Source organism: Nomascus leucogenys, chromosome 2, assembly GCF_006542625.1.
Source record: "Nomascus leucogenys isolate Asia chromosome 2, Asia_NLE_v1, whole genome shotgun sequence".
Classification (NCBI taxonomy): domain Eukaryota; kingdom Metazoa; phylum Chordata; class Mammalia; order Primates; family Hylobatidae; genus Nomascus; species Nomascus leucogenys.
In genome coordinates, this window is record NC_044382.1 from 73,752,468 (window position 1) to 73,776,961 (window position 24,494).

A 24,494-nucleotide genomic window follows, 5' to 3' on the forward strand; every position below is an offset into this window, starting at 1 on the left:
GGGAAATTTACCAGGTGGAGTGCTTTGGGCTGCAAATACTAAAGGACCTAACTAACAGTGACTAAAACAATGGGAAGCAGAGTTGCTTTGGTGGGTTGTTCAGTGATAACACTGGGTCCCACTTGGTGTCCCTGTTTCAGCTGTGCTGTTGGTAGTGTTTTGTACATGTCTCCTTTCATGGCTGGCTAATTAGCAGGAGCTCCAAACATCACGTTCCCACAACACGATTTCTGAAGGCTGGAAGGGCTGCTTTTCTTCTCATGTTTCTTTGAAATAGGGAGAAAACTCAGAAGCTTGCAGTGGGCTTCCTTTCACATTTTATTGGCTTTGTTACACCACATGCTCATTCCTAAACCAGGCACTGGGAAAGCAAATGTAATGCCCGTGATTAAATTAGAATAGTTATTTCTCTTGTTGGGGAGGAGGAGGGGTATTAAGATGATAAATATTGAAATAGACTTGTGGTTCTCCAGCAAGAAAGAATAAGGAATGGTCCTTGGGTAGGGAGGCAGCAATGTTTTCTGCAGGAATTCATTATAGAATTGTGAGCAGAAAAGTCACAAGATTAGATTTGAGTATTAGGACATTCTGATTATGGTATTAATAAGCTTTTAATGTAAAGAACCAGGTGGGGGCCAGGCGCGGTGGCTCACGCCTGTAATCCTAGCAGTTTGGGAGGCCGAGGCGGGTGGATCACAAGGTCAGGAGATCGAGACCACGGTGAAACCCCGTCTCTACTAAAAATACAAAAAATTAGCCAGGCGCGGTGGCGGGCGCCTGAAGTCCCAGCTACTCTGGAGGCTGAGACAGGAGAATGGCGTGAACCCGGGAGGCGGAGCCTGCAGTGAGCCGTGATCGCGCCACTGCACTCCAGCCTGGGTGACAGAGCGAGACTCCATCTCAGAAAAAAAAAAAAAAAAAGAACCAGGTGGGAAATATTTCAGGCCATGCGGTCTCTGCCGTATCTACTCAACCCTGCCATGGTAGTGTGAAAGCAGTCATAGATAATATGTAAGCAAAAGGCAGGACTGACCTCCCATAAAACTATTTACAAAACCATTAGGCAGGCTGGGTTGGACCTGCGGCCCGCAGTTGGATGACTCCTCATATGGAGGATAGATGGAAAGTACCACATAAAGAGACTGGAAGCCAAAGGAAGCTTTTGCAGTAGCCAAAGCTATAGCTTCCTTGCCACCAATCCTTGGACTTGCATCAATCCATGATGAGGGTTTCACCCATCCATGGTGAAATAAATGATGTTAGAAAGCTACTTAGTAATTTTAGGATTTTTTTTTTTTTTTGAGACAGAGTCTCGCTGTCGCCCAGGCTCGGCTCACTGCAGGCTCCGCCTCCCGGGGTTCACGCCATTCTCCTGCCTCAGCCTCCCGAGTAGCTGGGACTACAGGCGCCCGCCACCGCGCCTGGCTAATTTTTTGTATTTTTAGTAGAGATGGGATTTCACTGTGTTAGCCAGGATGGTCTCGATCTCCTGACCTCGTGATCCGCCCGCCTCGGCCTCCCAAAGTGCTGGGATTACAGGCGTGAGCCACCGCGCCCGGCCGCTACTTAGTAATTTTAAAATGTTGGTCTTTCTCTTGGTTTTTGCCTTTTTCATTTGTTTTGCTTGTTTTTTTATTTAAGAAATAATATTAATAGTTGGTAGTCTGTAAAAGCCAGTTAAGAACCAGTGGTAGTGGAAATATAAAGCAGAGGCAGAGAAGAGATAGAGATAATACGAGTTAGTGATTATTGGATGTACAAATTTAGGGCACCGAGAGAAATCTCAGATGATTTACGGGTTTCCAGGTCATGAACTAGCATTTAACCTGGACATGAGGAAGGAGTAGGAGATTAGCAGGTGAATGGAGAAGAGCAGCAAATAAGCAGGAATGGCTAACCTCTTTCTGTGCTTGTTGAGTTAAGTGGAATATTCATGTAAGATATTTTCAGTAGGTAATTGGATTTTAGGCATTTCTAGCTGGAGGTAGAACTGAGGTTGGAGATGCAGACTTGGAATAATGTAGGCAAAGTCATAGATCTGAATGAGCTTGTCCATGATAGGAAAGACGTGAATAAACAGAAGGCCAGTGGCAAGATCCTGAGACTGTCAACATTTCCCAGAGGAAAAGAAGTTAGTAAAGAAGCCTGAGCAGTGGCTAGAGAAAAGTAGGAGAGGTTATCAGAGGATGAGGTGTTGCAAAAATTTTAAAAATATGAGAATTTCAAGGAGGGGGAATATAAATTCTAACAAGTAAGATTACTAAAAAGTAAGTTAAATTAATATTTTAAAAGCTCTTTGGTGGTACCCTCTTCAAAAGAACACTTTTAGAGTTGTAAGTTCTGCTATTTAGGTACATGGTACTTCCAGTGTTCAAGTCTGGAAGAATACACCTACCACGATCCTACCTAATTGTTTTGTAACTGCAGCAGCTACCTACACAGTCAGGCCTAGACTGGTGAGTTCCTGTGCCAACATTTTCCCAGAATTGTCAGAACCTAAGGGTCCACATGAGGAAAAGTGTAATCTTTCTTTTCTGGTTTTTGGGGAAATGCTTGTTTTGTACTCAAACCCTTGATAAGCTTTTCTGGGTGTGTTCCCAAACAAAAACCTGACAGCAACAACTGGAAGCCATTATCAGATACTCATATCCTTCCTCTGACATGGAATCAAAATACAGCCATGCTTTGACAAAATTTTAAGTTTTGATCAGAAATAGTTTACAGATCAGCAGTTTGGATTTCTTTTAAATGATTTCTTTTAAATATTTTATTGCAGAACACTAATGTAATATCACAGAAAAATATGAGGTGATATGCTGTACATAGTAGTTCTCAGCATTTTTGGAATTCTGGTGACATCAGTAGGGAAGTCAGTACCTGACTCTATTTATTAGTGTAATTTTGTTTTCATCTGCCCTCTTGTGATATCTCTGCTTTCACTGCTTCCCTTTGAATTTCATCCCTAAACAAAGTACTATTAGAACACATTTCTAACATATGTATATTCGACAAATGTCTATTATTTGATTTTAAAAGAATTGGCTACCTATCCTAAAGTATATATGGTATTCTGTTACTTTCTAATGCTAAATAAACTTCTTTATATCTGCACCACAATGACAGGGTGACTGATGATGGTCTGCCGAGATTTTAAGTGTGTCCTGGATTGTCAAATACAAATTGTTTTATTTCACACTGTTTTAAATTCTTTTTTCTTTTTTTTATTAATTTTTTTTTGCACACAAAACAATAAACATTTTCTAAAAATACATACAAACAAAAAGATGCATATCAAACACATTAGGAAGGTTGCACATGGGAAGACAGGGAATAGAAATGGGGAGTGGGAATTAAAGAAAATAAATGAGAGAGGGACTTTGTATGGATCAATGATAATAACTCAATCCTCTATTTGACAAAGAAGAAGGAGAAGGAAGAGGAAGAAAAAGAAAGTGGGATAAAGGATCAGAAAGGGAGGAAAATAGAAAAAATTAGAGTATGACTCCAGGGTAGACCTGTTTTGTTGTCACTGGGTTGGTTGGTTGGTTTGTCTGTTGTATTTTTCATATGTTTCGCCATGTTGGCCAGGCTGGTCTCGAACTCCTAGCCTCAAGTGATCGACCCGCCTCAGCCTCCCAGAGTGCTGGGACTACAGGCATGAGCCACCACGTCCAGCCCCCACATTGCTCTGGCCTCCGTGGTAGACCTCCCAGACGGGGCGGTCGGGCAGAGGTGCTCCCCACATCCCAGATGGGGTGGCCGGGCAGAGGCGCTCCTCACTTCCCAGACGGGGCGGCCAGGCAGAGGCGCTCCTCACTTCTTCCCAGACGGGGTGGCTGGGCAGAGGCGCTCCTCACTTCTTCCCAGACGGGGCGGCTGGGCAGAGGCGCTCCTCACTTCTTCCCAGATGGGGCGGCCCGGCAGAGGCGCTCCTCATTTCCCAGATGATGGGTGGCCGGGCAGAGGCGCTCCTCACTTCCCAGACAGGGCAGCCGGGCAGAGGTGCTCCTCACTTCCCATACGGGGCGGCTGGGCAGAGGCACTCCTCATTTCCCAGACGGGGTGCCCGGGCAGAGGCGCTCCTCACTTCCCAGACAGGGCGGCCGGGCAGAGGCGCTCCTGACTTCCCAGACAGGGCGCCCGGGCAGAGGCGCTCCTCACTTCCCACACGATGGGTGGCCGGGCAGAGGCGCTCCTCACTTCCCAGACGGGGTGGTGGTGGGGCAGAGGTGCTCCTCACTTCCCAGACGGGGCGGCCAGGCAGAGGCGCTCCTCACTTCCCAGACAGGGCGGCCGGGCAGAGGCGCTCCTCACTTCCCAGACGGGGCGGCCGGGCAGAGGTGCTCCTCACTTCCCACACGATGGTTGGCCGGGCAGAGGTGCTCCTCACTTCCCAGACGATGGGTGGCCGGGCAGAGGCGCTCCTCACTTCCTCCCAGACGGGGCGGCCGGGCAGAGGCGCTCCTCACTTCTTCCCAGACGGGGCGGCTGGGCAGAGGCGCTCCTCACTTCCCAGACGGGGTGGCGGTGGGGCAGAGGCGCTCCTCACTTCCCAGATGGGGCGGCCAGGCAGAGGCGCTCCGCACTTCCCAGACGGGCGGCCGGGCAGAGGCGCTCCTCACTTCCCATACGGGGCGGCCGGGCAGAGGTGCTCCTCACTTCCCAGGCGGGGCGGCCGGGCAGAGGCGCTCCTCACTTCTTCCCAGACGGGGCGGCCGGGCAGAGGCGCTCCTCACTTCCCAGACGGGGCGGCCGTGCAGAGGCGCTCCTCACTTCCCAGACGGGGCGGCTGGGCAGAGGAGCTCCTCACTTCCCAGACGGGGTGGCGGCGGGGCAGAGGCGCTCCTCACATCCCAGAGGACGGGCAGCCAGGCAGAGACGCTCCCCACCTCCCAGACGGGGCGGCGGCTGGGCAGAGGCAGCAATCCCAGCACCCTGGGAGGCCAAGGCAGGCGGCTGGGAGGCGGAGGCTGCAGCGAGCCAAGACCACGCCACCGCACTCCAGTCCGTGCAACACCCAGCACCGAGTGAGCGAGACTCCGTCTGCAGTCCCAGCACCTCGGGAGGCCAAGGCGGGCAGAGCACTCGGGGTCAGGAGCTGGAGACCAGCCTGGCCAACATGGCGAAACCGCGCCTCCAGCCAAAGGAGAAAAAGCAGGCAGCGGTGGTAACGCGCGCGCCGGCAATCCCAGGCAGCCCGGAGGCCGGGGCAGGAGAATCACGGGAACCGGCGGCAGGGAGTCTGCAGCGAGCTGACTAGATTCCAGCCTGGGCCACAGAGGGAAGAAAAGAAAAGAAAAAAGAAAAGAAAGGAGGGAGGAAGGAGGGAAGGAGGGAAGGAAGGAAGGAAGGAAGCTATTTCACACTGTTTAAATGTAAAATGATTTTCCGGAATTACATTTCTTCAGAAATTAGTAACTGTGATTTAATTAGATTATGTGGGCAATCAGACTATCACCGTTTTAGTCATCTATATACAAGATAACTTTCTTCCCCATTCAATAAGTTAAAAGTCCTGTTGATCCTTAATAATCAAATTCACTATTTGGCAGGAACAATGAAAAACTCATACTGCACTTTGGATGCATTTTTTGGGCATTTTGACTTGTTCTATTAAGAACTGACTTTAATAGGTAAAAAATTTTTTTTCTTTTTTTATAAAAAATGAAGAAAAAGATTGAAAACAAAACATAACTCTATGATCAGTAGTACGGTATTATAGTATATCTGATGGCTATATGTTATTCTGCAATTATCACAGTTACCTGAATGATACACAATCTTTTATTTATTTATTTAGTTTTTTTTTTAAGAAATGGGGTCTCACTATGTTACCCAGGCTGGCATGCAGTAGCTATTGACAAGCATGACTGTGGGCTTGAATTCCTGGCCTCAAGCAGTGCTCCTGCCTCAGCCAAAGGAGCAGCTGGGACTACAGGCATGTGCCACTGCACCCAACCAGATGCATGATCATTATAAAAATGAATGAAGCCCTGCTGAGTTAGAGAAAATTAAGATGATCTTTTAAACACTCTCTAGAAACTTTTATATTGTAGAACATATTGTGAATCATCAAGGTTTCTAAATTTATTCTGGTCAAAATAGGATTGTTGCTTGTTTCACATTACTTTCTTCCATCATTGTTTTATGCATTTGTTGATACCTTTCATCAAATGTTTGTAGAAATATAGGAATCTGAAAGGCAAATACGAAAAAATAAAATAAAATAAATTAGGGACAGATGCTCTGCAAAATAACCTTCTCATTGTAGTTACATATAACACATCAAATAATAAAAATTTTCTATGATGCAGTTGTTTCAGAAACTCCCAAGACCACCTCAGGTTTGGTGATTAACTGAGAAGGACTCACAGCTCTTAGCAAATATTCATATTCAGGGCTTTGATTTATTACATTTAATACAATAAAACGGTACAGAGAAAAATTTGTAAAGGGAAAAGGTGAATGTGGTGAAGTCTGGAGGAAAGCAAACACAAGGCTCTAGGAATCTTCTCCTGTTACCAGGATATGCTTAATTCCCCCAGCCTCAGATTCTGACAACACAAGTTGTCTACCAGTAGCAGATTCTCACTGAAGTCTCAGTATCCATATTTTTGATGGAGGCTAGTCACATAGGCATATACCTCACATATACCAAAATTCTAGACTCCCAGAAGAAAATCAGCTGTTCAGAGTAAGCTACATTTGCACAACCAGTTTAGGCACAGCGAGCCACTCTTCTCATAAGGGAATGGTGAGAGCCCTCCCAAATCCAAGGTCCCAAACACCAGCCCAGGGCCATTCTTGTAATAAGGCCTTCCTAAGGATGGTGGTCTCATCTCATGCCTACTGTATAAAATCTTTGCTGTGTGGTAGCTATGGCCCTGGCATAATTTTTGGTGTTGTCTTAAAATTTTATTTTAACAGCATATAATATGATGTAACATAACATGGTACCGGTTTCAGTTGCATTATTCATATTAAGTTGCAGTGCTGCTTACAGTTTTGACATTTGGTGAAAAGTTGGCAGATATTTGTACAAAAGTTACTATGGCAATATTAGGTCATTATGATCTGTCCTTATCTGATTAAACTTTCAGTAAAATTTTTGGATAAAATAAGCATAATAATTTTTGATTCAAAATTAAAGTAAAAATTATCATTTATCCTAATTATATGGATGGACCAGTTTTGGTTCATGTTGTGTTAAATCTCTGCTTGTAATTATGAAATAAGATAAAATATTCAATCATTTTTATCCTTTTTTTAAATTTTATTTTATTATTATTATACTTTAAGTTTTAGGGTACATGTGCACAATGTGCAGGTTTGTTACATGTGTATACATGTGCCATGTTGGTGTGCTGCACCCATTAACTCGTCATTTAGCATTAAAGTATGCGATTAAAATTATTTGCTTTATGTGTTTTTGTATATTTCAATTTGGGAGATAATATTCATATCATATTACTTTGATCTTTATTTGCAATTTTCAAGCTGACTGTATCTTTTTATAATATAGGATAATAGCAAGTTCAGGAACTATCTTTTTTTAAATTAATAACTGTATTATCTAACATAGTTTTAGATTCACAGCAAATTGAGAGTAAGGTACAGAGATCTCCCATATACCCCACGACCCCCTGACATGCATAGCCTTCAGCATTTTTAATATCTCCCACAGAGCTCATCAGACTTACAAACCACCCCCATAATTCAATTATCTCCCACCAGGTCCCTCCGACAACACATGGGGATTATGGGAGTACAATTCAAGATGAGATTTGGGTGGGGACACAGAGCCAAACTATATCAATGGGTATCCTTCTGAATATTAAAAAAATTAAAGTTCCATGGTAATTGAATGTAGTCATTTAAGATGTTCTTTGTCCTTGCTTTTGTTTTCCTTTTATTCATCAGCATAGGATCTGATGACATATGCTTTACATGCTGAGAAAGTGTGATTTCTATAGACACTTGCCACGTAATGGGGAGGGTTGGGGAAAATGGCATCACGCGGTACTACACAGTGCTACACAGCACTAACTGGACCATTTTGCTCCATGAGATGGGTCGCGATAGACTCATTAGCAGTAGGAAGGGATAATCTCAAGAGGTTGTACCTTATAAAACTAAAATCACAAAGTCTTTCATACGTCCCTTGCAATGGAATATAAGACCAGGTAGTGAATACCATAGGTGAACAAATATGTTCATCACTGATTCCCTTCCTTTTGGGAATTGGTTTGAACACAGTCTATATTATTATAGCATGGCTCATGTAAACCCAGATTCTCTGTTATGAGAAATGCCAAGAGAATCAAAATGTTTTGGTTTACATAAAGTGAGAAAGAATTTTTTTTTTCTTTCACTAGAGACAGTGATAACTCTTGGCAAATTCGGGTAGCTTGAGTGAGTTGATAATTTTGTTTTTATATATTTTTTATATCAGATAGTACTCCCTGAACATTTGGCACCCCTTCCACACTGTTCCTTCTTAAGCTTCTCTCTGAATAAGTGGTAGGGTTTAGAGTGGGCAAACTCTTAAGGAAGTGATCTTTTCAGTAGTTCTTTCCATGGGAGGTAAAATGGTAAGTAAATTTGAACTCTATTTGTATCACACATAGGGCAGAGAAATTAGCTAGAACTAAGTAAATTTAACTAGCCTCTTTCCCAGAAGAGGATTAGTGAGAATGAGTACATTGATTTGTCTTGAGCTCTTCTCCACTGGCAGCTGAAAGTGATTTGCAAGAATCTTTGTCTCTGGTCTATTTTCTATGTTTTGCCATAAAACATAGTATGATGCCCATAGACCTAGCTTCCTTGTGATAGGGCATTTTATTCTAAACTAAAGCATTTTAACTGAAGAGTTGGAGAAGCTATGTTGTATGGCCGGGCGCGGTGGCTCACGCTTGTAATCCCAGCACTTTGGGAGGCCAAGGCGGGTGGATCACGAGGTCAGGAGATCGAGACCACGGTGAAACCCCGTCTCTACTAAAAAATACAAAAAAAATTAGCCGGACGTGGTGGCGGGCGCCTGTAGTCCCAGCTACTCGGAGAGGCTGAGGCAGGAGAATGGCGTGAACCCGGGAGGCAGAGCTTGCAGTGAGCCGAGATTGCGCCACTGCACTCCAGCCTGGGCGACAGAGCAAGACTCCGTCTCAAAAAGAAAAAAAAAAGAAAAGAAAAAGCCCTTATAGAACCATCAGATCTTGTGAGAACTCACTCACTCTCGTGAGAACAGCATGATAACTGCCCCCATGATTCAATTACCTCCCACAGGGTCCCTCCCACGACACGTGGGAATTATGGGAACTACAATTCTCTATGAGATTTGGGTGGGGACACAGCAAAACTATATCAGGTGACTGTGGGTGACTAAAACCACAGAAAGCAAAACCACAGATGTGATGCTGTGAAATATGTATTCAATCTTTGAACCCTTTTCTTGGCATACAACTGCTAAAATCCTTAGAATCCCCAAAGTGATGTCCCTTTGTATGTGAATGATTCATTATGGCTGGCAGCCCCTAATGAGCTTCAGGATGGGGGCTGGTCACTAGAAAGACCAAGGCATGATTAGAGGGTTAGGACTTCCAGCCCCGACCTCCAACACTCCAATCTCATGGGAAGGGAGGGGGGCCGAAGTTTAAGTTGATCACCAATGATGAATGATTTAATCAGTCATGCCTACGTAATGAAACTTCTATAAAAACCCAAAAGGACTGGGTTCAGAGAGCTTCTAGATAGCTGAATATGTGGAGGTTCCTGGAGGGTGGTGTACCCTCGGAGGGTATGGAACTCTGCGTCCCTTCTCCCATGCCTTGCCCTGTGCAATTCCTCATCTACGTCCTTTCTAATATCCTTTACAATAAGCTGGAAATGTGAGTAAGTGGTTCCCTAAGTTCTGTGAACTACTCTAGCAAATTAATCAAACCCAAGGTGGGGTTGTGAGAACCTTGAAGATAGTTGGTCAGAGGTTCTGAAGGCCCAGGCTTGTGATTGGTTTGGGGAGGGGGCAGCCTTGGGGACTGAGCTTTCAGCTGTGGGATCTGACACTATCTCCAGCTAGACAACGTGGCAATGGAATTAGAGGACACCCAGCTGGTGTCTGCTGCAGAACTGACTGCTTGCTTGTTGGTGGGGATAAATCCCCGCCGCCCGCCAACATTTGGTCAGAGATGTCTTCTGTGTTGGTGATTGTTGTTGTGGTGTGAGAGCAGAAGAAAAATATGTTGAGTGTGTTTTTTTAACACATATCATGGATATGGGAGCATTACTGTATACTCTGTTCTAACTACTACTAATTCATTAGTCCAGAAAGCATGTTCTTGAAGTTTGACTCAGTTTGCTAGTGATGCTAGTTAGTCTGATAGGGTTTGGTTAGGATTATAATTATTGTACACAGCAATTCATTTGTAGGTATCACATTTTGGCAAATCCCATTCTCTTTTGCTTTGACTGATACAAAGGAGGAGAAGTAAGAATTCTTAATGTAGCAATTGCCTACCAGTAGTATAATCAATATTAATTCTAGTATAGTCTCAAGGTATGGTCCTAAAGGAATACTTTGTGAAAAAAAAAAGAAAGGTCTAAAGCATGCACAAAAGTGTACATGATTTCTTTTAATGAAGGCAGAGTCTCACTATGTTGCCCAGGCTGGTCTTAAACTCCTGGGCTTCTCAAGTGATCCTCCAGCCTCAGCCTCCTGAGTAGTTGGGATTACATGCATATGCCACTGGGCCCTCTTATACTTTCAATATTCTGTGCTTTTCTATTGTTGACTTAAAATACATTTTTTTCTTTAATAGTGGATGAGATTCCTGGAAATCCTGTAAAAAGGTATGACTTACAGATTTTAAAATATTATGTGTTACCTGAGGGAATATAGAGAAAATAAACTAACATCTGTTGAGTGTTGTACTCTGGGGTAGACAGTATTTCATGTGGTTATCTCATCTCATATAGTTATCACAGCAGCTTTGAAAGGTTCTCTGTTATTATAACCTACTTTTTCCTAATTAGCTAACTGTGGTTCAGAGAGGTTGATTAATTGCCCCATGTCCCCATAGTTAACAAGTAGGTGGCCCATGATTTGACTGGCAGCCTGCCTGGCTCCCAAATCCCTTCTTTTGCCCCTCTGCATAGATTGGCAGAGACCTGTACAGCACTGGAATCAAGATACAGGTCCAAACCAGATAAATTCAGAAAGCCAAATTTAGTTAACTCTCATTTATGGTTTTTCTTAGAAGCCTGGTTAGTCTGAGTTTGTTTTAATATATTTGGCAATTTCAGTGGTAATCAGTATCTTGTTTTTACCATCAAATATTTTAGGGCAGATCTCACTTAGCTATGGCCACAGGAGCATGGGTTTTACATAGACAAGACCAGTCATGTCCTAGAGAGGAATTATTTTATTGTAAGTGAAGGCTATTTATGTTAAGTTTACTTATTATGTTAGTTATATTTAGCATCTAAATAGAGCCTATTTCTAATTGATTTCTCTTCTTATTGATTCCTAGTTTAGTTTTCCCTTTAGGCCACTACCGTGCCTAATTCTATGGGCTTTTTTTTAAGAGTCTTTTTTCTTCTTCCATTACTTTTCTATAATCTTTTCTTTAGTTGTTAACTTTCTTCTCTGCTTTCTGTGGTGTTTCTTTTGTTTTATTTTTCCATTTCTGCCAGCTAAGTATTCCCCATTTTTATATAGACAGAATCAAAAGCACACACAACTTCAGGATTTTAAGGAATCTTAGTGACTAATCAAAATACCCTCTAGTACTTCAATCTGTGTTTAACATTCTGGTGAAGTGGTTGTTCAGATGGAATATCTGAAACTCAAAGAGATTAAGATGACTTATTTGGATATAAGAAGTGGCAGAAATTAGATTTGAACTCATTTCAAAGCCCATTACTCTTCCTTATCATCCTGTTAGTGAGTGTTTTAATAATAGAAAGGGAAAGTGGGTCTAGTGAACACAGTGGATGAGCCTAGGAAGGGAATTAGCTGGGGAACCCAATGGAAGAGGAAAAGAATTAAATTAGTAGGGTAAGGCCATGTTTGAAGAGAAATAACACTGGATTGGATAGGAATAAGGCTTTTAGAAAAGAGAAGTGAATATTGGGGTTTATGACAAGTTTTATAAAGATAAATTTAGTAATGAAGAATGCAGGATGTTGGGAGTTATCTAGAAAGGCATGTTTAAGTAGGTGGTTCAAGGGAGTCCTAAACAGGTTGCTGCTCTTTTGTTTGTTTAATTAGAGTGACTGACCAACTTCAAAGTTTCTATTGAAAGATGTTAAAAGAATCTGAGCCACTGAGAAGAGTCTCTATAGCAGATTGAATTGTAGTATTATCTACTTCCACCCCAGCTTATAGAGGGATGGCTCCGAGTCCCTCCAGTACTAGAGGACTGAAGGTTCCTGAACTATATAGATCTGTGCCCCAGAGCACATATCCTCTTACCTCTGCCTCTTTTCCCAATTCACCAATTGTCCTTCCCATTTCCATGTAGGGTAAGGTTGGGGTCAGATTGTCTGGCAAATCAGTCATGGACCTTAAGTTTGGTAGTTGATAACATGCCTGTGCTGGGGGAAGACGACTGAAATTCCATTTAGCTTGTTTTCTAGCAGCAGTAAAATTGAGAGCTCTGTCTTTTGGTCATTTGAGCTCACTCTTTTAGGAATTTGTGCTTTTATTGGCTGAAGATTTAAAGGTTGGAGACTGCCACAGAGCCCTGCAGAAGAGGGATCTGGAAGTGGGACCCCATAGGGAGGAAGAAATTTAGGTAGTTCTTAGGGAAATAGAGATACAACTACCAGGACTCTGTTTTTCCAGGAGTCTCTCTCCTTTGGTATCTGAGTGCCTATGGAGGTTTTTAAGAGCTTAGTACCTTATGTGGCCCTGAATTTGGCAGAGTCTAAAATCTAAAATAATTAGATTTTATAATTAAGTTTTAGTATCTCCGGGAAGAGTATTTTTTAATGACAATATATACATTTGTCCTTTGACATTCATACATTTAGCTTTCAAGTATTTTAGATGTGTCAGGGAAGATTCTGTACTATTTTAAGGAAAAGGGAAGCAATGGGGCCCTCCCTTAAGTGGTTTCCAAGCAGAAGAACCAGGACTGCCATTTTCAAGTGACACAGATTGGTCTTTGAACCAGAGATAGGTCATGGAGATGGGACAGTGGATCTTTTTACCTTATTTTAAGTTATCAGGTTTCTTCCAGTTCAGGTAACAAAAGCTATGTCAGCCATTACTTGGATTTTAAGTTCTGCCTCCAGGACAAATAATTTGTGAAGCCCAATTATTCTCAGGCTTTACCAATATATTAGCTGTCATGATTTGTTTTGGAACTAAGGGCAAGTCTTCGTGGACTGTTCCATAGCTTTGGAGAGGAGGAAGTAGAAATAGGTAATTAAGATCTTTCCCAAAACAGAGGCCAAATTTTAATTATATTAGGAGACATTATTTTAAATACAGATAGCTGACCTTCCACAAGATTTACTTTCTTTTTTGTTTTGTTTTGGGAGGGCACCCAGGTGTGAACCTTCAAATTGCTTAAAGAAATGAACACACTCATTTTTGTTGTATATTTTTATTTTAAAGGCTTTTCAACAAACCATCTACTGACGACTCACGACCTATGTCAGCTAATGAAGACTTTGATTTTGATACTGAGGTAAAGAGGTCTCTTACAAAATTAATTTTCTCATCCTGAATCTGATTTTCTATAACATTTACTCTTGAAATTTAGTAGTAATCTACTTATAATCGTATTATGTTGGTTATGGAAAGTTCATTAGAGAAAACCATTTTATAGAAACATGACTAAATATTTTCAAACATTTTTTACTTTGATAAATAACAAAGACTTGGCACATATGTAGAGGGAGTGGGGGTGAAAAAAGAATGGGCTGGAAAATACATAGTGACAGGAAAATTATATTAGGCAAAGCTTTCTCAGAGCAAATTTGAAATTTGGTAAAGGTTGATTTGAATAAGTATTCTTACCGTGTGTGATTTTTAAATTATACTAAGATGGCTTTTATAATACTTATGCCTAAATAAATCTTTAATGGATCTAATTACTTATCGTAGTAACCATGGAATCTCCTTGATGCCTTTTGGTTCAAAAACTGTACAGCAGATAGCATATACTTTTCTTTCTTAGACACATTGTTTTAGTATGATATATATAGTTTTTAGGTGTGAGCTTTTTTCCTGTTTCTATCCTTGGTTATGTAACTAGACTAAAATAATATTAGAAATTGTGAAAATTTAGCTGGGTATGGTGGTGCATGCCTGCAGTCCAAGCTATTCAGGAGGCTGAGGTGGCAGAATTGCTTGAACCCAGGAGTCTGAGACCAGCCTGGGCAACATAGCAAGAACGTGCCTCTGATTTTTAAAAAATTGTGGAAATTTAGAAATTTACATTTTCTTTCTCAAAATGTTTATTACAATGAGATTCCACTGTGTTTTCTATGTCATTTCATTAAGACTATATTTAAAACTTTTTACCTAATTGAAGAATAGTTGTTTTGTCCAAAATAACAACCAGTTCTAGAAGCAGAGACTCTTAATAACCATATCGTGGGACTTAATTTCAGAATTATTTGTATTGTAGTTCTTAAAAATATCCAAACTAAATCCTTACATCACATGCTGATATTTCGGATTTCAGAAGTTTTTGTATTTATTTAGTAATCATTTAAAAACTCCTTTATTACTATGAGCTACTGGAGGTTAGGGAATTTTTTTTTTGTATCCTGGAGTACTACGAATGAACAGACAAATGCATTTCTATATAATGGAATGTTAGCAATTATGTAATATGCCTAACATATCTAATGAATAAATCCATTCATTTATAAGATATAGCCTAAATTTATATTCCTTTTTAATATTTAGGATGTATAAATTCAGATGAGTTATATTGAAAAAAATGTGTCATAAATAAGAGGAAAATAAATTAGAAATAGATCATCAATAGGAAAGAGGGTTAAAGTGTTAATATATTTTCTAGTGTCTTCCAACTATAAGCATAAATTAAGATTTTAGATTTAAAATATTTAAACATTTAAAAGCCCCAGCCCATGTTCTACTAAATATATGTTTTCAATCCATATATTACTGCTTAGAATTCTGATTAGTATTTTTCCTCCAAGTAGAAAGTTGATGGAATATTTCTTTTTCCGTTTTTCTCTCTCTGAGGTAGTAATGTTCCAGCTTTTAGGTGGTGGTAGATGACCATATTTAACTAATTGAATGTCTCGTTTTACAATATACAATTCAATTCTATGTCACAGAAATGTTTACCAAAAGCTAGTTATAAATACTACTCAGTATTATTGGAAATATACTATGACCCAAAGTCTCTACATCTATATTTCCCCATGTACCTTACTGTATGTGATGTTTTTCTTCTTTTCCTTGGCTTTGGCTTTATTCCTTGGCTTTCTTTCAAGCTCATACTTGATTGACTGGTCAGGTTATGTCTTTTTGTTTGTTTCTTTCTTTCTCCCTCCTCCCCAATCTTTTAAAAATGATTTATCCCAACCTATGTTTTTCCTCCTAGAACACATTCTCTACAATGTCTCTTCTTTCAATCCATGTGTGTCTTTACTGCCAGCATAGTGTAGCTTTCTACGTAGTAGCTATGTGAGACTTTTATTCATCTATCATTGCCCTACAAGATTTATTCTTTTTCTCTCTGTTTCTTGGAAGGAGCTGAATTTAAACAATCATTTGTCCTTAGCTTTTTGAGAAACAGAATAGAAACAACTTATACTAAAGGATTAGAAAGCAACCCACAACAGCAGCTTAACAAATATGAAGCTGAAGAGGGGGATGAAGGGAAAGAATTTATTAAAGAGAGGCAAGATAAATGTAAAGATTGAATAACAGAGTCAAGTTGAGTCAGATTATTGTAAAAACACATCAGAAACTGTGGGATTTAATGAGCGCAGGAACTCTTTACATTATAAATTATGATAGAACTTATTTTAAATGCAAATTAAGAAAAGAAAGACAGGTAATAAAAAAATTGCTGAGATTCCTCTGAATGTCTTATAGCTGATTTTTATGAAGAACTGAAAGAAAATATAAGGGTGACTATAGTTAACATTAATCTACTATACATTTGAAAGAAAAGATAACTAAGGTGAGGGGTACCCCAATTACCCTGATTTGATTATATGAATATATCAAATCATCACATTTACTTCAAAAATACGCACATCTATTATGTATCAGTTTTTAAAAAGGAAATTTATATCCTCACATCTTTGAATTTAGCAAAGTTATATCATATATTTGATCTAGTAAAACCTTGTTTATAAATAATGCACAGTGAAATCTGTTTTAGGCCTTATCAGATTTACTATGAATTCTTAATTTTTGACTCTTGCTTCTTGTTTAAGTTTTCTAACTTAGTGTTCGGCATATCCGTGACTTAACTAATTTATCTTACTCTTTCATATAATCTTGATAGCCGTTTTAGATGTTTCTGAGAATAAAGAAAGAAAATAAATAAATACATTATATTTAATCTTTTCATTAGTTAAAATTTCTGGTTATATAAAGGAGGTTCTTAATTTTATCCATTCAGTGAGAAAATAAATTTCAAGGTAAAATCCTCTTAAATAAATTCAGGGAAGAAGATGGAGGAATAGAAATTCCACTGTTCCCCACCACCACAAGGACACCAAGTTAACAACTATCTACACAGGAAAAAAAACTTCATAAGAACCAAAAGTAAGGTGAACACTCACAGTACCTAGTTTTAACTTAATGTCACTGAAAGAGGCACTGAAGAGATTTTTTAAAGTCCTGAATGGCTGACATCACCCCTCCCCCATCCCTACCAGCCTGACATAGTGTGGAGTGTCTCTGAGTGCTGGGGGAGGGAGAACACAGCAAGTGTGAGGCTGTGAACTCAGTGCTGTTCTGTTAGAGCAAAAAGGAAAATTAGACCAAACTCAGCTGATGTCCACCCATGGAGGGAGCATTTAAACCAGCCCTAGCCAGAGGGAAATCACCAGTCACAGTGGTCTGAACTTGAGTGCCTGTAAACCTTGCCACCGAGGGCTACAGCACTCTGTGTCTCCAAGTAATGTCAAAAGACAGTCTAGGCCATAAGGACTGCAACTCACAGATGAGTCCTAGTGCTGAACTAGGCCAAGAGACAACAAGCTGGCTGGGGAAGATATGCCATATTGAGATACCAGCTGGGGTAGCCAAAGGAGTGTTGGTATCAACCCTCCCCTAACCTCAGGCTGCACAGCTCGCAGCTCCGATAAAGGCCCCTTCCTTCAGCTTGAGGAGAGGAGAGGAAAGAGCGGGGAGCACTTTGTTTTACATCTAAGATACCAGCTGAGCCACAGCAGCAAGACAGGGCACTGGTCAGAGTTGGGCGGCCCCCATTCCAGGCCCTGGCTCTCTGATGACATTTCTAGACACACCCTGGGCCAGAAGGGAACCCACTGCCTTGAAGGAAAGGACCCAGTCCTGGACTGGCAGTATTCCTCACCTGCTGACTGAAGGGCCCTTAAGCCCTTAATAAACAACGGTGACACCCAGGTACTACATCGAAGGCCTTGGGTGAGCCTCTGTGACTTGCTGGCCTGAGGTGAGAGTCAGCATATAACCAGCTGTGGTGGCTATAGGGCAAAATATTTTCTACTTAAGAAAAGCAGAAGGAAAAATAAAGGGGACTTTGTCTTGCACCTTAGGCACTAGCACGGCCATGGGGGTGGGGAGTAGAGCACGAAGTGGGCTCTCGAAGGTCCCTGATTCTAAGACTTGACTCTTGGATGGCATTTTTGGACATGCTGTGGTCTAGAGGGGAGCCCACAGCCTTGAAGGGTGAGTCCCAGGCCAGGCAGCATTTATGACAAGCTGACTTTAGAGACCTTGGGCCTTAAGAGAACATAGACAGTAGTCTAGCAATACTTCTTATGGCCTGAGGTGATGGTGGCTATGGGTTGAGGCTCCCCCCAACTCTTTCCATGCCTTGGGACATGGGCCATGGGTTTTCAAGATACAGTGACCAGTGAGAAAGCACCTGTTCCTGCAGCACCTTATGCTGTCCTGGCCACTCAGTGGTCACTACTCATGAGCCTCACACTGCAGCTGTCAGAGATGTGGCAATTTGACAGATCTGCCCATATCCCTAATAAATCACTAATGTTCATCTTTATTACAGCCAGTCTTATAAAAACTGAATTTCATCTTTTTCAAGAAATATAGGCTGGATGTGGTGGCTTAAGCCTGTCATCCTGGCACTTTTGCAGGCCAAGGAAGGCGGATCACCTGAGGTCAAGAGTTTGAGACCAGCCTGGCCAACATGGTGAAACCACATCTCTACGAAAAATACAAAAATTAGCCAGGTGTGGTGACACATGCCTGTAGTCTCAGCTACTTGGGAGGCTGAGGTATAAGAATCACTTGAATCTGGGAGGTGGAGATTGCAGTGAGCTGAGATCACACCACTGCAATCCAGTCTGGGCAACAGAGTGAGACTCCATCTCAAAAAAAAAAAAAAAGAAAGTTTTTTTCAAAGGGATAATAACAGAGAACTTCTTAAACCTGGAGAAAGACATTAATATCCAAGTACAAGAAGGTCATAGAACATCAAGCAGATTTAACCCAAAGAAGACTACCTCAGAGCATTTATTGATCAAACTGCCAAAGGTCAAGGATAAAGAAAGGATTCTAAAAGCAGGAAGAGAAAAGAAACAACAGCCAATGGAGCCGCAATGCATCTGGAATCTGATTTTTCAGTGGAAACCTCCTTACAGGCCGTGAGAGAGTGGCATGACGTATTTAAAGTGCAAAAATCCTCAATGGAATATTTGCAAACTGAATTCAACAATATATTAGAAAGATCATTTATCACAACCAAGTGGGATTCATCCCTGAGATGCAAGGATGGTTCAACATATGCAAATCAATCAGCATGATACATCGTATCAACAGAACGAAGGATAAAAACCATATGATAATTTTAATTGATGCCAAAAAAGCATTTGATAAAATTCAACCTCCCTTCATGATAAAACCCTCAACTGGATATGGAAGGAGCATACCTCAACAATAAAAGCCATGTATGACAGACCCACAGCTAGTATCATACTGAATGGGGAACCCAAATTTGGGTTTCCTTTAAGATGTGGAACCAACAAGAATGCTCACTGTCATCACTGTTGTTCAAAATAGTACTGGAAGTTCTAGCCAGCACAATCAGACAAGAGAAAGATATAAGGGACATCCATTTGGAAAGGAGAAAGTCAAATTATCCTTGTTTATAGATGAGATGATCTTATATGTAACAAAACCTAAAGACTCCACAAGTAAACTATTAGAACTGATAAATGAATTCAGTAAAGTTGCAGGATACAAGATAAACATACAAAAATTGGTAGCATTTCTAGATGCCAACAGTGAACAGTATGAAAAAGAAATAAGAAAGTAATCTTATTTACAACAGCTATATGTAAAATTAAATACCTAGGAACTAACTTAACCCAAGAAGTGAAATATCTCTACAATGAAAAGTATAAAACATTGGTAAAGAAATGGAATAGAACACCAAAAAATGGAAAATATTCTATGTTCATGAATTGGAAGAATCAATATTGTTAAAAGTTTCATACTACCTCAAAGAATCTACAGATTCAATGGAATTCTCATCAAAATATCAATTACATTCCTCATAGAAATAGAAAAAACTGTCCTAAAATTTATATGGAACCACAAAAGACCCAGAGTAGCCAAAGCTATCCTATGCAAAAATAAGAAATCTGGAGAAATCACATTACCTGACTTTAAATTATACTACAAACCTATAGTAATCAAAACATCATGGTACTGTCATAAAAGAAGACACATGGTATTGTCGTAAAAGCAGACAAATGCAACAGAATAGAGAACCCAGAAAGAAAGCCACATACCTACAGTGAACATATATTTGAAAAAGGCACCAAGAACATTACTGGGGGAAAAGACAATCTCTTCAATAAATGCTGCCGGGAAAACTAGGTATCTATATGCAGAAGAATGAAACTAGACCACTATGTTTTTTTTCTGTTTGTTTGGTTTTTTTGTTTTGTTTTGTTTTGTTTTGTTTGTTTGTTTGTTTTTGAGATGGAGTCTGGATCTGTCACCCAGGCTGGAGTGCAGTGGCACGATCTCGGCTCACTGCAACTCTGCCTCCTGGGTTCAAGTGATTCTCTTGCCTCAGCCTCCCAAGTAGCTGGGATTACAGGCACCCACCACTATGCCTGGCTAATTTTTCTATTTTTAGTAGAGAAGGGGTTTCACCATGTTGGCCAGGCTGGTCTCAAACTCCTGACCTCAGGTAATCCAGCCGCCTCAGCCTCCCAAAGTGCTGGGATTACAGGCGTCAGCCACCGCACCTCGCCTAGACCCCTATCTCTCACCATATACAAAAGCCAAATAAAAATGGATTAAAGACTTAAATCTAAGACCTAAAACTATGGAACTGGTATAAGAAAACTTTGGGGAAATCTCTAGGACAGTAGTCTAAGTAAAAATTTCTTGAGCAATACCCCAGAAGCACAGGCAACAAAAGCAAAAATGGACAAATGCGATCCCATCAGGTTAAACAACTTCTGCACAGCAAAGGATACAGTCAACAAAATGAAGAGACAATCCACAGAATGGGAGAAAATGTTTGCAAACTACCCATCTGACAAGGGATTAATAACCAGAATATGTAAGAAGCTCAAACAACTCTATAGGAAAAAAAATCTAATAATCCAATCAAAAAATAGGAAAAAGATTTGAACAGACATTTCTCAAAGGAAGACACACAAATGGAAAACAGGCATATTAAAACGTACTCAACATCATTGATCATCAGAGAAATGCAAATCAAAACTACAATGAGATATTATCTCACCTCAGCTCAAATGGCTTATATCCTAAAGACAGGCAACAACAAATGCTGGTGAGGATGTGAAGAAAAGGGAACCCTTGTACACTACAGATGGGAATGTAAATCAGTACAACCACTATGGAGAACAGTTCAGATATGCCTCAAAAAACTAAAAATTGAGCTACAATATGATCCAGCAATCCCACTGCTGTGTGTCTATCCAAAAGAAAGGGAATCAATATATCAAAGAAATAACTACACTCCTATGTTTGTTGCAGCACCATTTGCAATAGCTAAGATTTGGAAGCAACCTAAGGTTCTATCAACAGATGAATGGATAAAGAAAATATGGTACAGATATACAATGGAGTACTATTTAGCCATAAAAAGAATGAGATCCAATCATTTGCAACATCGTGGATGGAACTGGAGATTGTTAAGTCAAATAAGCCTGACACAGAATGACAAACATTGCATGTTTTCATTTGTTTCTGGGTTCTAAAAATCAAAACAATTGAACTTGTGTGCATAGAGTAGAAGGATGGTTACCAGGGGCTGTGAAGGGCAGTGGGGTTTGGCAGGAGTTGGGGATGGTTAATGGGCACAAAAAATAGAAAGGATGCATATGACCTACTATTGTTAGCACAATAAGGTGAGTATAGTCAATAATAATTGTATATTTTTAAATAACTTAAAGAATGTAATTGAATTGCCTATAACTCACAAGACAAATGCTTGAGAGGATGGTTACTCCATTCTCCATGATGTGCTTATTTCACATTGCATGCCTATATCAAAACATCTCATGTATCTTATAAATATGTATTGATATGTGCATAATGTACCTACTATGTACCCACAAAAATAAATAAAAATATTAAAGTAAATGAGATAAATTCAGAAATTATTTCTGGAGGTATTCTGATTTCTAATAATATTGGTATATAATCAACACACATGCACACATCAAAATGCAATCAAAATTTATGATTTTCTAAAATAAACTACCTGTTATCATAGGATTATAAGAAAGTTAGGATTTCCAAGAAAGTATGAACAGTTATCTCTAGAAGATGATTTTCTAATCTTAAAAATATCCCTGGCAATAAAGACATTTTATGTTATTGTCAGGAAGCTTTATTAACTTTAGTATTCATAGTTGTTAAACCTTATACATAAATTCTTGCATCTCTAAAACTCAGGAATTCTGCTGACTTGATTTTTGTGTGTGGAGAATGGGGTCTTACTATATTGCCCAAGGAGGCCTCAAACACCTGGACTCAAGCTATCCTCTCGCCTCTGCCTCCATAAGTGTTGGGATTACAGGTGTGAGCCACTGTGCTTGGCCTGACTTGATTTTTTAGTCCCCATTTTCTCTCCTCATGTGAATATGGGGTCCTGCTTGAGCAGCATCTTGAGTTGATGTTTTAGAATTACATCTTTTCATTCAATTTAAAATGCATATTACCATAATATTTCAGAAATAAATATTTGTGTATATTAGTAAAAGTATATTTTATATCCTTGAAACAAATGTTGAAATATGTAATTGAAATTTTGAATTTCAAGATTTTTTCTCCTCTTTTCATTTTCAAAATTTCAGAAAAGTGTATAGTTTTACGTGATTTAATTCTGAGTTTAGTATAATTTAAAAATATTCCTCCTCTTCACATTATGTGCTTTTCCTGAGTAAGGTCATCTACTCTTGCTTTCTGGGTGCCTCAAATTTGTTATGTCCCACACTGAAGACATTGTCCTTGACCCTTTCCTGATGTTTTGTAATCTACTGTGTCATCCGGTTTCATCATCCTAGGAAATAACACCTAGTAAGTAGCACTGAAACAATGAAGCAGGAAAATTTCTACATTTCAGCCCTTTCTCAGATCATCAGTTCAGTCCCTTGCAAATTCTATATTTTCCACCTGCTTAGCATTTTTTATATCTCATTATCATAATTCACTCTCTGACTCATAATTTTGAAATACTCTTGTTTAATTTTCCTCACACCATGTTCATCTCTATCTTTTTGTTGCTGCCAAGGTGACTTTTATAAAATATATTTATAATGATATATAACTCATCTGCTTTTGAATGGTTCCCCATTGCATGATAGGGAAAGTTCACACTCTAGTGTGGCCCATATCTTGTGGTTTGGCCTGATTCTCCCATTTTCTCTCTCCATTCCATTTCCTCTGACTATGTTCCACTTTTACCGCATTATTTTGGTACCCTTCATTTGCCCTGTCATTTCATGCCTCATTCTTTTGAGCATGCTCCTCTGTCTAGAAACCCATCCTACCCTCACTGTGTACTTGGTCTATGCTTCAAAATATGGCTCTATCTTTGCAGCATTTCCTGAGCTTCCCAAGTAGAACTGACTGTTCTCTTCCTTGTGCCTGTACTTACTTTATTCACTTTAGTTGTAGAACTCATGGATTACACTTTTCTGTTTTTATTATCTTTTTAAAAATTTATTTATTTATTTATTTTTATTTATTTTATTTTATTATTATTATTATTATTATACTTTATATCTCTACCTTCACTGAAATATAAGGCAGGATCTGACTTTATATTTTTAGCTTCTCCCCAAATATTGCTTATTATCTGATAAACACAGCACATTTTTGTTGTCTTACTGACAGAGTGGGTGAGTGAGTAAATACAATGTTTTCTGAAGTTGCTGTTCTTTTCTTTTTAATAGGAGAAAGCAACAGAGCCAGCAAATGGAAAAAGACAAAATGGTATGGGTATTATTGAGAGTGCTCCACAAGAGCACACAAATAATGAAAATTTAATTTTGATTCAAAAATGTTCGAGGTGGTAAGTTAGTGAATATCTCTGAAAAACAGTGTATATTAAGTATTTTCAATAGAAAAACCACTGAACCAAACATAATATTCATTTCTTTTCCACAATTTTTTTGTCTTTCTTTATACTACCAACTTTTTCCTAAAACTACTTCAATTCCTCAATTCCCTGAAATTCTTTTTCTTTTTCTTTTTGCTATTACTTTGTTTCACTGAAATATTTATGGGTGAAGACAAACTTGTATAGGTATATAAAATTCACAGTGATAAATTTTCTCATGAATGTATCTGTGTATAACATTTTATAGATATGCCATTCACAGTAAAATCAAGACAAAAGGAAGATATACAATCACATTTGGACAGCAAGGTATTATCTATTGTTATTGCTGCAGTTATTATTTTAGAAAATAGGCATTCAGTGATATTACAACATAAAAGAGAATGCTTTCACTTCACTTTTGCACCCCTGCATATGCCCATAAATAATTATTTTCTGGCCAGGCACTGTGGTTCACGCCTGTAATCCCAGCACTTTGGGAGGCCAAGGCGGGTGGATCACCAGAGGTCAGGAGTTGGAGACCAGCCTGGTCAAGATGGCAAAACCCAGTCTCTACTTAAAAAAATACAAAAATTAGCCAAATGTGGTGGTGTGCACCTGTAATCCCAGATACTCGGGAGGCTGAGGCAGAAGAATCACTTGAACCCAGGAGATGGAGGTTGCAGTGAGCTGAGATCGCGCCACTGCACTCCAGCCTGGTCAACAAAGCAAGACTCC

The 24,494-nt window shown here is 39.9% G+C and overlaps 1 protein-coding gene across 1 annotated transcript in view; it reads left to right on the top strand.

Annotated features, from left to right (window-relative positions):
• The window catches only part of LOC100603859 (putative ankyrin repeat domain-containing protein 26-like protein), a 42,938-nt gene extending 18,852 nt beyond the window's left edge, over positions 1-24,086 (top strand). Inside the window, exons 7-9 of the mRNA XM_030797628.1 lie at positions 10,812-10,842; positions 13,616-13,688; positions 23,611-24,086. Coding sequence (XP_030653488.1) covers positions 10,812-10,842; positions 13,616-13,688; positions 23,611-23,733 — 227 coding nt within the window. The 3' untranslated portion in view covers positions 23,734-24,086. The remainder of the gene's footprint in view (positions 1-10,811; positions 10,843-13,615; positions 13,689-23,610) is intronic.
• The last annotated feature ends 408 nt before the right edge of the window (positions 24,087-24,494 follow it).